This window comes from Mytilus californianus, unplaced genomic scaffold, assembly GCF_021869535.1.
Source record: "Mytilus californianus isolate M0D057914Y unplaced genomic scaffold, xbMytCali1.0.p SCAF_5, whole genome shotgun sequence".
NCBI classification, from domain to species: Eukaryota; Metazoa; Mollusca; class Bivalvia; order Mytilida; family Mytilidae; genus Mytilus; species Mytilus californianus.
This window is the reverse complement of record NW_026262701.1, coordinates 20,181,607-20,199,995: the sequence shown is the minus strand read 5'-3', so window position 1 is coordinate 20,199,995 and position 18,389 is coordinate 20,181,607. Positions and strand designations below refer to the sequence as shown.

Genomic DNA, 18,389 nt, shown 5'->3' with positions numbered 1-18,389 from the left:
TTTTACCTCTTAACTTTTCATTCGGAAGTTATTTATTACAGTATCTATGTCGATGCCATATTGTTATTTTTCCTTTTTCATTATGTGTTCTGTTTGTGTCTAAGTACAAGATATTATCTGCCTTTTAACCTATCCAACCTATTATCAATGCATGGTACAGTTTTCTAAAAGAAAACCTAAACAGCGAGCTGTATACAAGATATACAATTCTCTAAAAAGTTAAAAAATCAACAATATTTGCTGAACATTTTTTCCTGAATATGAATCAACATTGAACACATTCAGTAGAATTAAGTGGTTTCAATAATCCTAATGAAAAAGAAAAAAACTTTGAATGCCTTTATATCTTCATATGTTCATTTCCTTTAGAGGTTAAGAATACATACATGTATGCATATGAATTGATGAGTGAACAACAAAAGTCGCCTTAAACAATGAAATCGATGTAATTGAATAATAACACCAACATATAAAATTATGTAAATTTATGTAAAATAAATCTACGATCCATGATTAGTATAAATATGTTGGAGGGAATGAAAAAAACATGTATGATATAGAATAGAATTTATTAATAAAAAATGTTTTAGAGATGAAGTCTGTGTTACATATAATATAAATAATAAAATGTGGTATGAGTGCCAATGAGACAACTATCCATCTAAGTCACGTGCACAATGTTTAAAAAGTTAACAATTATAGGTCAAAGTACGGCCTTCAACACGGAGCCTTGGCTCACACCGAACAGCAAGCTATAAAGGGTCCCAAAAGGAGAATTGTAAAACAATTCAAACAGGAAAACCAACGGTCTAATCTATATAAAAAACGAGAAACGAGAAATACCTATGAACCTCACCAACATGTTTAGAAGACGAAGTCCATGTTATTTCTTATAACCACTATGTGCCGATTTACACATTCTTTATTTTATGAAGTAAAGCATTGTAATGGTAATTTCATGTCACGTTAATAAGTTATAACAGGAATGTATGTTTTATTCACAAATATTGATATGATTCGTAGTTGTACGAAATGTTAAAATAAGAAGACGTTGTATGATTGCCAATGAGACAACTATCCATCATAGACCAACTAATAAAAGGTCATCATATGATCTTCAAAAACGAGCAATATCATACCGTTATGTACAAACATCAAAAGAGATAAACGATACCTGATAAATGTTAACAAACTATAATGGAAAAAAATAATGCAAGCAATAGCAAACGTCAATCACCGATTGGCTTACTCCTGAATAGTGACAGACACAGAAAGAATGTGGCGGATTAAAACTTGGACCATTGTATAACAGAACAATATAAAAAAAATTAAAAGGGGTTGATTCATTGGATCGTTATGCCCAAACTACAATGAAACCCTAACGATAAGACAAATCACACGACAAACCAATCTAAAAGTATTCGCATACAGTTTATGAAAGCTAGTTCAAAGCCAATTTTAGCTGATATATAAAATATGTTTCCTAAGACTAAAATATCAACATTAAGTACACAAATAACGGATTTAGTATAAAGAAGTCATAATACGTCTGAAGTATTACCTTACAATTACAGCCCTTGGATGGTGTAAACTTCCCAAAAAATGGTGTAATGTTGTATGGCATATGGTGCAATGGTAGAAGGTGTATGGTGCTATGGTGTATGGCGTAAGGGGAATGGTGTAATGGTGTAACGTGCGATCGGGAATGGTGTTAATGAATAGTGTACGACATTTAAAACTATGCAAAATATTGATAAGGACTGATTTTTAATTTTATACATTAATTTACAATATTGTGATCAAAATTCGTTTTTTAAAATAAATAGATAATTTTGTAGTCGCACGCTTTCTTTGAAATTAAATTGCATTATGGTGTAATGTGTAAGGTGTATGGTGCAAAGGTGTAACGTGTATGGTGTAATGGCACAGGGTGAATGGTGTAATGGTGTATGGTGAATGGTGTAATGGTGTATGGTGTTAGTGGGAAGTTTACACCATCCAAGGACTGTATCATTGTATATTCAGATGATAAATAAGATAACATGCATGATATCTAAATTTGCAGGGGCTATAAAATAACATCACCGTAAGACTCATTATTTGATCAGTTTTAGGTACAGCTAAACTTCCAAACCATATCTTTGTATCAATGCATAGCCAATTACATTGTTTTCAAATAAAAGACATAGAAATAGATTATTTATACATATAATACTGTTAATGGTGTATATATGTAGGATTTTGAACCGCGATGGTACTTCAAACCGCGGTGGTCACGCTGATGTGCGATGGTTTGACGCTGAAGTTCGTTTTTGATCACACTGAGGCTAAGCGCGATGGTTGCATTGTGACGCTTTTTTGTTGAATGATTCGCCGAAGTATATTTTCAATGCTTTTCATGTCGACGTAGAATTCAATTTGTTTGTTAGAAGCAGTTTTTCTTGTTCTTAAGTTTATTATGGACTTGAAACAGTGTTGTCAGGTCACAAAAGACGCTCTTTCGTCGTATTGTAAAAATTGGTGTAAACGGGAAAAGTCTGATAAAAAAATCTCCTGATTCGTATTAAAATAAATGTATGAATGTTGTGGATATTCGAATATCACATTTTGAAAATAATTCAGAAATAAATAAAAGAGTACATAATACGCCTATTTCTAGAATAAGAAGCAAACTTCAAGTACTTTCAAAGTGGTTTGTTGTGTACCGGCCGACAAAGCAGCCAACAATGTGGTGGTGGTATGCCGTAAATAATACACGGACGTTCTTAAGAATGAGACTTTAAATTCTTTTACATTCAAGTCAGTGCGCTCCACAGAGAGTCACATAGTAAACAAACATATCATAATCACATCACAGCTTAAGGCCTCTTCTGAACATTTGAAGGCACCTACTATGTATTGGTTACCTAAACTACTAAAAAGCCAGTAAAATATCGTTTCATCTCGGCCTCTAGTAAGCGTTCCACAACTAATCGTTCAGTGCTTTTAACGATTTCCTTAACTTCTATCAAAAATCTTATCATTAACTTTTGTAACAAAATATATGAAAATAGTGGAGTTAACTATTTTTGGAGTGTAAAAATTCTTTGGATGTTTTAGATAAACTACGTGCTTTTGATGATCCTTTTGATTCTGTTGACAGTTTTGACTTTTCAACTATTTACACTACACTTCAACACAATTTTACCAAACAAAAGTTTTCCTATTTATTTAACTGGTCGTCTGGTAAATCGGAATGCAAATATATTTGCTGCAACTATATCAAGCCATTTTCTCAAATGAGAAACGTAAATATGCTAGATATACTTACTGGAGATTTGATGAGATGATTGAAGTTGTTAATTTTCTCCTTGATAATATTCATAACGTTTCGGCAATAAAGTGTATCGACAGAATGATTGTAGGTATTCCTATGGGTACCAATTGCGCAGCTTAAATAGCTGACTTGTTCTTGTACAGTTATGAATCACAGTTTATGACCAAACTTAGTAAAGACCCGTCTAAATTGCATTTAATTGATAAATTCAACAACACTTACCGTTATCTTGATGATATATTTTCGTTAAATAATCAAGAATTTTCTAAATATACAGCCGAAATTTACCCAACGGAACTTACTCTAAATAAATCAAATATAAATGGTAGTAACTTTCCTTTCCTAGATTTAGATATTTCAGTTTCACACGGGAAACTCTACACTAACATTTACGACAAAAGGGATGATTTTTCGTTCCCTTATTGTAAATTTTCCTTTTTTGGACGGTGATGTTCCTTTGGCACCGTCTTACAGTGTTGATATATCACAACTCGTTCGTTATGCCCGTGGCTGTTGTGACGTTTTGGATTTCAATGAACGTAATCTATGTATTACTGGTAAACTATTAAGTCAGGAATTTCGTTACCACAAATTACTGAAAACCTTTACTTAATTCTTCCATAGATATAAAGAATTGGTTCTTAAGTTTGGTTGTATCTGTAGAAAACTTATTTCAAACGGGATAGCACATCCTAATTTTTACGGAGATTAAGAAACGATCCGGGTAAATTTATCGATCCTTTAAATAAACTTATTCTAAAAGGTTACCAATTCAACACTGTAATTAGATCTTTGAATAATGTTTTTATTGGTATTATAATTAATATTGATTTTGTTATCAGTAAATTAAAATCAAATCAAATATTATTGTTATGTACATATGCATATTCATGGCTTTACAATCTGTCGATACCTGTATCTTGGCATTGCACAAGGTCGTGTTTTTCTCTGACTGTTTATGACGTTTTTACACTAAATCAATTGGATATTGGATGTGTACTGATTGATATTTTAGTCTTAGATGCATAATTTTCTTCATTAGTTGTTATTGGCTTTGAACAAGCTGTCAGTACGTCTATTGGTAACAAGTTTTCAAAGTAATTTATTTTACTGAAAACGGGTAAAATTGTTAATAGCTTGTGTGAAAAATATTATATCGACTCTTAAGTTCACGAATACTAGCAGGTTTTAAAAATTTTCAGATTTTACAAAGTAAATATATATCATGCTTTATAATAGCCAAATTATTTTAAAAAGGTCGTAATGATCTATTACTGTTATAGTCTTTTATCATTCTGTATAGAATGGCACTATATTTATGTCTTTATTGCCCACTTAATATGATGTTGTTCTGTATATTACTGAGAGGTAAGTCTTCATTAAAATATAATTATCAGGAACATTGCAATTGATGACAATGACATGATCGCTAATGAGACATCTCTCCACCAGAAACCGAATGACATAGAAGTTTTAAAACATCTACGGGCCACTGAACGGCCTTCGACAATAAACAAATCCCACATTGCACAGTAAGCTATTTAAAGCCCAGAAATGACAAATGAAAAAAAAAATCAAACGAGAAAACCAACGGGCTGAATTATGTACAGAACAGTAAACGAAACCAAATGTAATATACAGCAACAAACGACAACCACTAAATTACAGGCTCCTGACTTGAGACAGGTACATACAAATTGTGGCGAGATTGCAAAAGGGCCATTTTCTTAAAGTTCTTCCTTTTTTTTCTCATGTAGTCAAATGTGTACTTTGAGGTTTTAACAGCATTTTGGTGTATTTTCGAACAAGTTATAAATACCTTAAGATGGCCCAAAATTGCAATTATGACATAGTATGAGTATTTATTTATCTAAAACATTATAAGAAGGACATCCTTAACCTTAAGCAAAATACCTTGAGAGAGAGCCATGTTATTTTGTTATTTGAAAAACATATTAATTCCTTCTGATTAAGGACGTCTATTGGTAACAAGTTCTCAAAGTAATTTATTTTACTGAAAACGGGTAAAGTTGTTAATAGCTTGTGTGAAAAATATTATATCGACTCTTAAGTTCACGAATACTAGCAAGTTTTAAAAATTTTCAGATTTTACAAAGTTAGTGAAACAAATATAAATGATAGCATATATTTTTCAATTGAAATGTTAGAATTTTTAATGTTCGTGAATTCACAGGACCCTACTCTCTCTTTAGATCTCTCAATGATTTATGCTTTTCTCATCAAGTGACAGACTAATCTCCTTGTTCCAACATTTGACATAGTGCTTACATGTTTTGTTGCTGAATGTTAACGAAATATTTACCGCCCACTGATTACTTTAATCAGTGTTCACCATTTGATTTGTTTTATTGCATACACTTTGCCATTCAACTCTAAAAAAATACAAAAGGGTAAAACTCTTTAAAAAATGATTATCCGGCTTATTTATTCAGTGTCTTTCTTTGTATGATGTTGTAATTTCCATGCAATCAAAGTATGTCATACCTCTATATCAAGAGGAATACATGATTCATTCACTTTAGAGTCAGAAGCTAATGAATTGATAACTTGATATTTATTCAGGAATAATAACTTAAAAGCGAGAAACATGATCATTACCTTTTTTGGATCAAAGTATTAAATATCAAATATACATTGTTGTCCTAATCGTATTGTATACATACTTATGCGTTGAAGAAACTCCATTAATCACTAGCTAGAATCTAATCTGAAATGACAGGAAACCTGTCTGATATACACCACTAACGTCACATTAAAAATATACCACTTTATAATGTGATACTGAAACCTGTGTAAATATCCTTTTATATTGATAGTTTTACAAAGTACTCACCAAAATTTCACATTAAAACAGAGTTTTGTATAGATTTGCAATATAATGTCCAGGTAAAAGGTCAAAATTCTGTAATTTGGTTTTAATCGAGAGGATAAAGTAAGATATTAAAATCAAACATATTTCTCGATTTGCAGTTTTCGCTTTTGCGATTTCATGTGTTTGATTTTGCGTTTTCGCCTTTCGAAATACAAAGGCGACATCGATAAAACGCTAAATCGGCCGCATTCGTTTTTTTGGTCAAAAAATGTTGAATTACTAAACGTATTGAGGATTTACTTGATTTCCTAACACAATACATGGTACTGTTTTCAAGAAGAAAATCTGAACAGCGAAATGTGTTTAAGAATAAGTCGCTGAACTTTGTTCACCAATTTTACTCAATTTCTCATATTTGATTTATAAGTTAATATAATATACTGAAACGTATATTCAAACTAGGAAAAAAAAAAGAAATTAAAGTGTGTGGACTCGTTATAATATATCAGCTTTTCATATGTATTTGATATTACATGCCATGCATTTAATTAACTATTGATTTGACTTGCGAAAATGCCGATGGATTATGACCTGATATTAAACATAAATACACAGACTAGCACGTGCTATTGTATAATGAGGATTTTTTTCTCAGTCTGTTTGATATAATTTTTACATTTGTATTCGTTCAAGAATGATTTTTCGCCTCCTGGTGCAGGATTTTCTCGCTGTGTTGAAGACCCATTGGTGGCCTTCGGCTGTTTTTTCCTCTTTGGTCGGGTTGTTGTCTCTTTGACACATTCCCCATTTCCATTGTCAATTTTAGATATATAATCATATGCATTGATGAGTGAAAAGCAAAAGTCTCATCAAACAATGGATTCGAATTTTATTAAATAAAAACACGTAAAATCATGTAAATGTCTGTAAAATAAATTTATGGATCATCATTAATATAATTATGTTGGAAGTAATGAAAATGCTTGTAAGATAAAACAGAAAGTGATGCTTATATAATTGTTTTAAGAAGTTGAAGCCCATGTCACTTCATCATGACCATTATGTAACGGTTTTAGACATGTTTTATTTGATGAAGTAAAGCATTTTAATGTTAACTTAATGATAAACAGAAATATGTGTTTTATTCACAGATATTGGTATGATTCGTAGCTGTGGCAAATGTAAAAAACAAGTATATGTTGCATTTTTGTCAATGAGATTACTATCCGCCAAAGGACGAGGTTGTAAACAACTAAAATGAAAGGTCACCGTACGACCTTCAACAAAGAGAAAAATCATACCTTACAGTTATCTATAAAAGGCCCCAACATTACAAAATGTGAACTTCAAAAGAGATATACGACGACCTGATTTATGTTAAAAACTATTACTGAAAAATATATGATGCAGCTACAAACGTCAATCTCCAAATGGCAGACGCCTGAATAGTTACAGAGACAGAAATAATATGGCGCGAGTTCAAATTTGTTTTTTGATTGCTCAACTCAACTCTATCCCGAACCTTGGACAATTGCGGTACATCATAGCATAAAAAACTAAAAAAGGCTTGATTCATTTGATCGGTATGTTCAAGGCACAATAAAACCCTAGCAATAAGACAAAATCACACGAATTTGCAATCTAACAGTATTCGCATGCACTTACTAAGCTAGTCCAAAGCCAATTTCAGCTATTAAATAAAATATGTTTTCTTGGGCTCAAATATCAATACAAAGTACACAAATAACGGATTTTATATAAAGAAGTCATAAAACGTCTGAGAAAAATATAACTTCGTTATTACTAGTTGTTGTTCAGATGATCAATGAGATTACATAGATCGTAACCAAATTTACAGAGTCATTAAACATCACTGTAAAAAATCTAATTTGATCAGGTTTTAACAGGTACAGCTAATTTTCCAGACCAAATCTTTGTATCATCGCATAGCTTATTACACTTTTTTGAATAAAAAAAAACGTAGAAATAGTTATTTATATATGTAATACTGTAAATGGGTTTATATGATCCGTTCATCCTATTTCGACTCTTTCAAAATTCAAGAGTCTATCCTAAATTGAGGTAAATTATATGGCCTTCCAAATACCGATTTGTATTCCTAACATCACTAAAGAGACATTAATTGTCGAAATCCGGATATGGTGTACAAATTTTTGCACCTCATGTTTGCGGTATACTATCTTTTCCGCAAGTTTACTGTTTTCTGTTTGGTAATAAATTAATAAAAAGATCCATTTTGTTACATCTTGAGATCCGTTTATTTGGCAATCGCCAATGGCAGTCAGCATGGTTTAAGAACATCAGTTGTTCGACCTGCTAGTCAAATGCGTTTTGTTAAAATATACTTTTCACTGTTTTGGTCTTGTGGAAAATGTTGTATATGCTGTATTTAGACCCCTCTACCACGAAATTTGTTTTGCATGCACACGTATAAAAATTGCGGTTTTTATCCAACGCAATTATAGGTTTGAACGTTGTTTTCAATTTATACTTGTTTATACTTTTTCATTTGCCTTCGGGTTTATATGATCCGTTCATCCTTTTTCGACTCTTTCAAAATTCAAGAGTCTATCCTAAATTGAGGTAAATTATATTGCCTTCCAAATACCGTTTCGATCCCTAACATCACTGAAGAGACATTAATTGTCGAAATCCGGATATGGTGTACAAACAGAAAAAATGTTTGCACTTTATTTTTGCGATATACCATCTTTTCGCAAGTTTATTGTTTTCTGTTTGGTATTAAAATTAATAATTAATATAAGATCCATGTAACATCTGGTGATCAATTTTTTTGGCAATCGCCAATGGCAGTCAGCAGGGTTTAAGAACATCGGTTGTTCGACCTGTTAGTCAAATGCGTTTTGTTGAAATATACTTTTCACTTTTTGGTCTTTTGGAAAATGTTGTTTGTGCTGTATTTAGACCCCTCCACCAAGAAATTAGTTTTACATGCACACGTATAAAAATTGCGGTTTTCTTCCAACGCAATCACAGGTTTGAACGTTGTTTTCAATTTATACTTGTATATATATATATATATCATGCTTTATAATAGCTAAATTATATTAAAAAGGTCGTAATGATCTATTACTGTTATAGTCCTTTATCATTCTGTATAGAATGGCACTATATTTATGTCTTTATTGCACACTTAATATGATGTTGTACTGTACATTACTGACAGGTAATTTTTTATTGTACATTAAATGTAATAGTGTACTGTATATAACTGAGAGTTAAGTCTTTATAGTACACTTTATGTAATGTTATACTGTATATTACTGAGAGTCAAGTCTTTATTTGTACATTTAACGTAATTGTGTACTGTATATTACTGAGAGGTAAGCCTTTATTGTACTGTATGTTACTGAGACGTCTTTATTATAATTTAATTATCAGGAACATCGTCAATTAATGAAAATCATGTATGATGCAGTGTATATTATGCAAAGAAGAAACGAATTATACATTTTTATAAAAAATATAATTCTATGTACTTCAAAGCGATTTTTTACAGCAATGCTTGGTATATTGAGCGTAAATTTCACACACTTTTGTTATACAGATATTGAACAGCGATTTGCAAAAACAGTCGCATACAATAATTGGGTCAATTTCTGGTGACATTAAAAGTCTAAAAGCTCACAAGTTCTCCTTGTCATGTATTGAATTGAAGAGGTACACATGTAGGGTCATACCAAGGCCACTGTCTAAAGCCTTTCATTTTTTCCTCAAGTTAACAATATCATATATTCAAAACAGCAATTTGGTTTATTTTTGAACATGTGACCAAATTATAAATACATTGTACCTTAAGATGACCCAATGAAGCAATTTTGACATAGTTTGAGTATTTTATCTAAAACATATATAAGAAGGATATCCTTAACCAAAACCAAAATCAAAATTATTTTGGAAGTAGAGCCATGTTATTTTGTCATTCAAATACCAATTCATTCTGATTAGAGACGTCCTTTGGTTTTAAAGTTTACAAAATAATTTATTTTTATAGAAATGAGTAAAATTGTTGATAATTTGTGTGAAAATATTATATAGGCTTACATATTCGAATACTGGCAGGTTTTAACAATTTTCCGATTTTGACCAAGTAAGTGAAACAAATATAGATAATAGCATTAAAATTGTATTTTTCCATTGAAATGTTAAAATGTTTAATGTTCGTGGATTCGAAGGACCTTACTTTTTTCTGAGCATAATTGTCAGTTAATCAGTTTTCTCTATTTGATAAGTGTTTACTCCATACACTTGCCACTCAACTCAACACAAAATACCAACCATACCAACGGGTCAAACTCTTCAAAACGAAAAAAAAAAGAAAAAATGATTACCCTGTTTATATAATTTGTGTTTTTTTTGTATGATGTTGTATTTTAAAATCAATCAAATTATGGTACACATATACATCAAAAGGACTGTATGGCGCATTCACTTTAGAACCAGGAGCTGATTAACTGATCACTAAAAATGTATTAAGGTATAACATCTTAGAAGCTAGAACCATAGTTATGATTTTAGGATCAAAGTATCAAATATATAATAACTTGCTCATATTATATTGTATACCTACTTATTCATTGAAGAAACTTCAATAATCACTAGCTAGAATAAAAACCCAAATGACAGGAAACATGTCTGGTAACCACCAATAAAGTCTCATTATAAATCTACCATTTTTATGATAATGCGATACTGAAACCTCTGTAAATATCCTTTAATTTTGAGAATTCTACAAGTTATTCATTAAACTTTCATTTTAAATCAGAACTTTGAAAGAAGAATATCTGAGTAAAAGGTCAAAATGCTGCCTTTTCAATTTCAACCATGAGATAAATAGTATGATGATAAAACACTATACTGTACTATTACATGACTGCTTGCTTTAATTGCAGATCATTGTCTTTCTATACGTTTTTTTTCAAAGCTACGAGTGGGATCAGACTTTGTCAATTGAAACACAACAGAATTATCTAATCATAAAATTAAAATGAACGACAAGGTGAGAACATAAACAGGTCCTCATTACAGGTAAACTTCATTTCAAAGTTTATAGTATAACACAATTACAAAATTCAGTAACAAACATCTGCTGATAACTAAAACATATAGGGATAACTTATTGTGTATAACTAAAATATATGCATCGGTCTTCGAGGGATACCAAATTCATAACTAAAACATATGCATCGTTCTTTGAAAGATACCGTAAAGTTCTCATGAAATAACACTAGAGATCACATGAATATTGTCTTAAGGGTTTTGTATTTCTATAAATATTTGTGTGAAAATTAGAAGATTTTAAAGTAAATTTTAAAATTAAAAACACTCGTTTGTTTCTTTGGTATATGGTTTCCCTAAGTATTTATATATTTGATTACATCATTGTCCCACATTCAAGTGTACAGTGCGGGAATCATCTGGTATAGTTGAATTTTGGTATGATTGATTGATTGAATGCGTGGCACTCTCTCCACACAATTCATCGTAATTAACGTCCACATTCTGACCGGACGTGGCTGCGTACTTTTACATCCCGCACAGGCAAACGGACACCCTACTTATGCAAGTTTTTTACTGCCGGACACCCTCGGGGGAATTTTGGCATGATGTTACACCTATCATCGATTTCATTTGTAAACGCATTAACCCGACATTCATCAACCAATATGATAAGACTCCATCAATCGGTTTTGAGTTTCTTCTAGCTAAATGTAACCTTGACTAGTTATTTTGACCGTGATTTTGCTCTTCAAAGGAAGCCATTGTAAGGCACATCAACTCTTGAGAAGCGAAAAAACAATGAAAATTGAAGACTTTCAACATCTTTTCTTATCAGACCTTTAATGAAATCTTTACATCTAACAAAGAATAATCTCGACGACACCACAATAATCTTTGAATCATTTGTTTTTTGTTAAATGATTGTATTTCAATGATATCAAACACGTAAAATACAATTAAAGCTTTTACTTGCCTTAACAATACTATTATATACAAATCACATTGTTGTCGGAATTAATACTTCTAGCTAAAAATAGACATATTGGCTTTGAAGAGAAAACAAGCCTCCAAAAGCTTTTAGTAAAAATTTTCAATAATGACCAAACAAACATGTGTTATTGTACTAAGATTAAAAACTTATATCAAAGATGCTTTCAATACTGACTTTTTTATTCAAATATTCATTCAAGTGTCAAATTCACAAAACGTCAACACGAGAGATTTTCATTTTACCTCTCAAATGTCACGGTTAGGAAACGAAATTACAACCCTTTGAAAGACGTTATATGTGTATAGAAAAAAATATTCCACACAAGTTATGAGATATAGAAAAATAAAGAAAGAAAATGCACAGTTCAGTTTGTTTTGTAATCAATCACAACATTCCTCATAACTGTCTGCACACACCACAACTTCGGCTTTACAATGTCCAGTGCCTTAGATTACTCGGCCAATTCGCTGTTTCAGAATCTTATGAACTCTGGGTGATATTTTCGCAAGCGTACACGAAAACTTTGTGATTGGCTGTGAACGTCATGAACAATGGGAATTCAACCAATGACGTGACGTAATTTTCATTTTGGGTACGAACAATGAAATTACCAACAATCCTTTAGATTCTGAAACGGCCAATTGGGATATATAAAAAATATAAGTTTTGTTAGTCGAGTAATGAGTTTTCTCGGCGGCTTCATTTATGGTTGTAGGACAGTACGTGATTAAACATCAAGAAAACAAAATCAGTCAGCAACCCAACAATACAAAAAGACCTACACCTTGAGGAAATATATGTCTAACACTAAAACACCCCCAGTGTAGATAAATAAGTAAGAAAACCCCTTGACTCTAATATATATATATAGAATAGACGTAAGAAATACAAGGTGCAAGTCAAACAATTATACTAATTAATATCGTATCAATAATATCTTTAATGTTCATCTAAAGGAATTGAAAAAAAATTGTGGTGTAAGTAGGCCATATTTGCTAAAAGGTTATGCTGGACCTTAACGTTCATGTGGAACCTATGGCTAAATAGGCTGTGTTTTCACCTGAAAATTTAATCTGAATACAGACAAACCTGTATATGTGGAAAAGTTTTAAGGCATAGCATGCCCTAGATAAATAAAATTAAAATGCAGTTTATGTTATATAAATCAAAAACATAACTGCAGTTTGCAGTGCACTTTTTTTCGTTCCTACAGAAGATACCAAATTAAAGTAGGGAAAGAGGTTTGAGAACTTCCCCATAGGTAATAATTGAAGTGCACTGTATTGAGACGGACAATAGAAGGACAATAAATACCCGACGATAACTGGTGATTTAAACTGTGTCACTGAGTGAACCATATCAAGTGAAACTCAACTGTTTGTTAATTTTATCATCTTCTACAGGGACGAAAAAAAGTGCACAGCAACATCCAGTTAAGTTTTTAATTTATAAAACATCAAATGCATTTGGATTTTATTTATCTAGAGTATGCTCTGCCTTAAAACTTACCAGATACACAGGTTTGTCTGTACGCTGAGTAAATTTTCAGGTATTTTTAGCCATAGGGTCCACATGAACCTTAATCACGGAATGCAAGCAAAATGTATTTAGCCTGCACATAAAGATTACATGACTTCTTTTATCATGAGGCCCTCGATTGTACTATCAAACTAATTTCCACAGCGATGTTAAAAAAAACCAGACAAACATTTTATTGTGCAATGCCAAAAGTTTTGTATTACATTTACAAAATTAATACAAATTTCGATTGGTTGCCTTCCCTGACCTACTTACCAATATTTACCTTTCCAATCGGTGGGAGAGGATAAATATAAAAAGATGTGGTATGATTGCCAATGAGACAAACTCTCCACAATAGACCAAATGACATAGAAATTAACAACTATAGGTCACCGTACGGCCTTCAACAATGAACAAAAAACATGCCGCATAGTCAGCTATAAAAGCCCTCGAAATGACCAATGTAAAACAATTAAAACGAGAAAACTAACGGCCTAATTTAAGTACAAAATAATGAACAAAAACAAATATGTAACCAAGCAACAAACGACAATCCTATGAATTACAGGTTCCTGACTCGGGACAGGCACATACAGAATGCGGCGGGGTTAAGCTAGTTTGAAGGCGCCAAACCCCCCCCCCTAACCTGGGACAGTGGTGTAACAGTACAACATAAGAACAAACTATAAAAATCAGTTGAAAAAGGCTTAACTCATCATATGGATACAAAAAAAAATACATCTAACAAAAACACAGAGTAGACGTGGACGGGTACTTGTACATCCCAACAACAAAAAGACACTTAGCGAAGATCTGAGTGTACTTGCAGTTACTGACAGCTAGTTAAAAGCCAATAACAACTAATAAAACAAATCATGCATTTAAGACTAAATAATCAAACAGTACACATCCAACATCCAATGGATTTAGTGTAAAGACGTCATAAACAGGCAGAAAAAAAATGACCTTGTGCAATGCCAAGACACAGGTATCGACAGATTGTAGATTAATGATAACAAAATCAATATTAACACCAATAAAAACAATATTCAAAGATCTAATTACAGTGTTGAATTGGTAACCTTTTCGAATAAGTTTATTTAAGGATCGATAAGTTTACTCGGATCGTTTCTAAATTTCCGGGCTCGGAAAACAACATCTCCGTAAAAATGAGGATGATTTATCCCGTTTGAAATAATTTTTCTACAGCTACAACCAAACTTCAAAACCAAATATTTATATCTATGGAAGAATTTAGTAAAGGTTTTAAGTATTTTGTGGTAACGGAATCCCTGACTTAATAATTTACCAGTAATACATAGATTAAAATTCAAAACGTCACAACAGACACGGGCATAGCGAACGAGCTGTGATATATAAACACCGTAAGAAGGTGTCAAAGGAACATCACCATAAAAAAAAAGGAAAATTAACAATAGGGAACGACAAATCGTCCCTTTTGTCGTAAATTTTAGTGTAGAGTTTCCCGTGTAAGACTGAAATATCTAAATCTAGGTAAGGACAGTTATTAATAAAGTTTAGTTTGAATATCTTTTAACTGCTGTTATTCCTAAGCCTCAAGTTGACAATAGAATGATAGAATCCAAATATAAAACTAAATGTATGACCTGTGTTTTTTTTATAGTATAGAAATCTAAAACATTAAATTAAAAAGAAAGCGCCGAAATGAGACAAATTATTCCATATTGATAGAACTTTAGTAAGTTTTTTTTATATGAATTGACTTTTGAATAAAACAGCATATATTCACCTGAGCAAAAAGTATTGTAACAGCACAAAACTTCGCGTGCTTTTACGTGTATAATTAAGATAAAACAGTGTGATGTGCAATTGGCCATGGATTTGGTAAATAACAGTTATTAAATACATTTTTTCTCTCTGAATACGGAAAAAAATAATTATTGTCTTTTGCTTAGGTAAATAGGCGCTAAAATTGGCTTTGGAAAAACTGACATTCACTTCGGCTGTTCCCGCAGGGAATATTAGTTTTTCAAAAGTCAATGAAACCACATATTTACCTCATCAAAAGACCGTAATTGTATAATATGTTCACTCAAATGTAATTTCTATAAATGATCTGACGTCAAACTATCTATATTTTCCTACAAAAAAAAAATATTTCAAGCTGTTTGAATAATTTCAGATATAAAATAGAAAAAGGAACGGATATTTTAATAATATGTGATTAGAATCAATCTCCTCTTTGATGAAAGCCTTCGTTGAAATACATAGCATTACGATGTTAAGAATTTCAACCATCCAATCCGATAGTTATAACACTGTAAGAAAATTACCAGCCTTCATGTAAAAACTTTCGTCAATAGCTACCGGATCTTCACGCTATAATGAGAGGTGTAAGAAAACCATCATATACAGGCGTGTCATAGGTATGAAATGTTACTGTCTTTTAAAAATGCTATAAGTTTTTGTTGATTAACGCATGTGGCTTAAAGAATCGATTTTCCAAGAAATTATCTGTTTTATATATCAACTTCTGTTTACACAGTTATCATCAGTGTTCGATGTATGCCAACGACGGGAACGCAATCACAAACGAAACAATGTTCATTCATGACTATGAAACAATATTAATGATTTATAGTGAATACAGAGCTAAGAAATGGATTATTACATACATTCCACCGGTCTTACTTTTTATTGGAACTTTCGGAAATATTTTTTCTTTCGTGATTCTTAGAAAATCTATGATGAGAGTCTCTACATATTTTTATTTAGCGGTGTTGGCTTTGGCAGATCTAGTAGTCTTATACCTTGGTCTTTTACGGCTTTGGACAGGGGAGATAACTGGAGTGGATATAAGGAATAAAAACAACTGGATTTGTAAAATTACAATTTTCCTTACATATACAATCAGCGATTTTTCCGTCTGGCTTATTGTTGCTGTAACTGTTGAACGATATATAGCGGTGTGTCATCCACTGAAAGCTTCAATTTTATGTAGCGTCCAGCGAGCAAGAATGGTGACTGTATCAGTTTTACTTATTCTTATTGCAACCAATTCTCATTTCCTTTGGACCGTTCACGTGTCGGATAGATCATATTTAAATGAATCAGCTCGGTGTGAAGCTGTGCCAAAACATGCGTTTTTATTGAACCAAGTCTGGCCTTGGGTAGATACTGTTCTTTATTCCTTTGCACCTTACATTTTACTTTTTAATTTGAATTTTTGGATTATAAAACAGGTGCTCTCTGCTAAAAAGTGTCGCACTCAGTTACAAAACTGCACATCAGGCAGAAACAATCATTTACAGAAACGTTTACCGAGTGAAGGATGCATCAAATTAACAATTATGTTATTAGCAGTATCGTTTTCATTTATTATTACTACATTTCCTGTAAATATTTATCTCATTTTAGAATCATTGTGGAAAAAAGAAACTGGACTCCGGCTTCTCGCCCGACAAGCATTGATATCAACGATTGCCGAACTTTTAATGTATGTTAATCACTGTATAAACTTTTACCTGTATTGTGCAACAGGGAAAAAATTTCGAAATCATATTGAAAAACTTATTTGTAAGTTTAAAACCTACCGGCGATCTCATTCCGGATATAGTATGAGTAATCACCATGTGACAAGAGTAAGTTTCAGTACAGGTAGGAGCTCTATACGTCATTGTGGCAACGAGATAAGACTTCTTACCAAAAAACAAATGACCAGACTTTAGCTCAAAATCTTCCAATTTTATACGATAGCTTTTTCTCTGATCTTTATACATACAGCATCGCCCATTATTGCCTTGTTCGTAAAATTTGATTTTATAAATACACAATGTACAGTGAAATATTTGTTGATTTAATCAGTAGATCGCCAAGCATTAAACATGGTTTACACTAAATAAAAAGATTTAACAAATGCAGAAAAGAATCGTATATGTATTTTAATGCACTGAACATTCATTTGTTGTTAGTGGCAGGGATCTTTTGATGCAAATTGTGTGTTTCTAAGTTTCTTGCAAAAAAGTTTCACGAGGGAAGTGACAAAATAGTTTGTCTCCTGTGAAAATTAATAAAAAAATCAATTCAACATTTTAATATCAACTAAACTAATTAAAACTAAATTCTTGTTCCAGTAAGTAAAGACAAATATGTTTGTTTTTAATCAAACTTTGTGAAAAATAGTTTGAAAAGATGCAAACGGTGGATGCTCAAATTGAATTATTTGACAAAGTTTAACACTTAGATTGCTATGTAATGTTTAAAATTCTACTTTAATTATATATTCCGATATTCATACAATTTTCTACGTGCATATTTTGTTCCGATAACCGAGTTACAGTGCATAATGAATTCTTAACTATATTTACAATCTCCCATAGAAATTACGATATCTAGGTTATGTATTTTAAACAAGCCAATTTGCTTTGATGCCTTCGTTATTTAGAAAGAGCTCAACCTTATTTAAACAAAACATTAGTTTTACCCAGTATCATGAAAATACCACGTTGTATTCCCCTTTAAACATCGTACAACAGAACTGATCTGATCTGTCTCATTAGTCCAAATAAAGATTTCTATTCCAGCTTTATATATGAGTGTTCGGATGGTGTTAACATGATATATAATAATCCGCCAATGATAAAGAATAGAGAAAAGTTGCTTTCAAAAATTGAGGAATGCTGAAATGAAGTCCCCATCCAAAC

General features: G+C 31.8%; 1 protein-coding gene across 1 annotated transcript; it reads left to right on the top strand.

Annotated features, from left to right (window-relative positions):
* The first annotated feature begins 16,286 nt into the window (after positions 1-16,286).
* Positions 16,287-17,414, top strand: LOC127701883 (probable G-protein coupled receptor 139). Its single transcript, XM_052205855.1, has one exon. The coding sequence runs from the start codon at positions 16,287-16,289 to the stop codon at positions 17,412-17,414; it is 1,128 nt and encodes a 375-aa protein (XP_052061815.1).
* Positions 17,415-18,389: the final 975 nt, after the last annotated feature.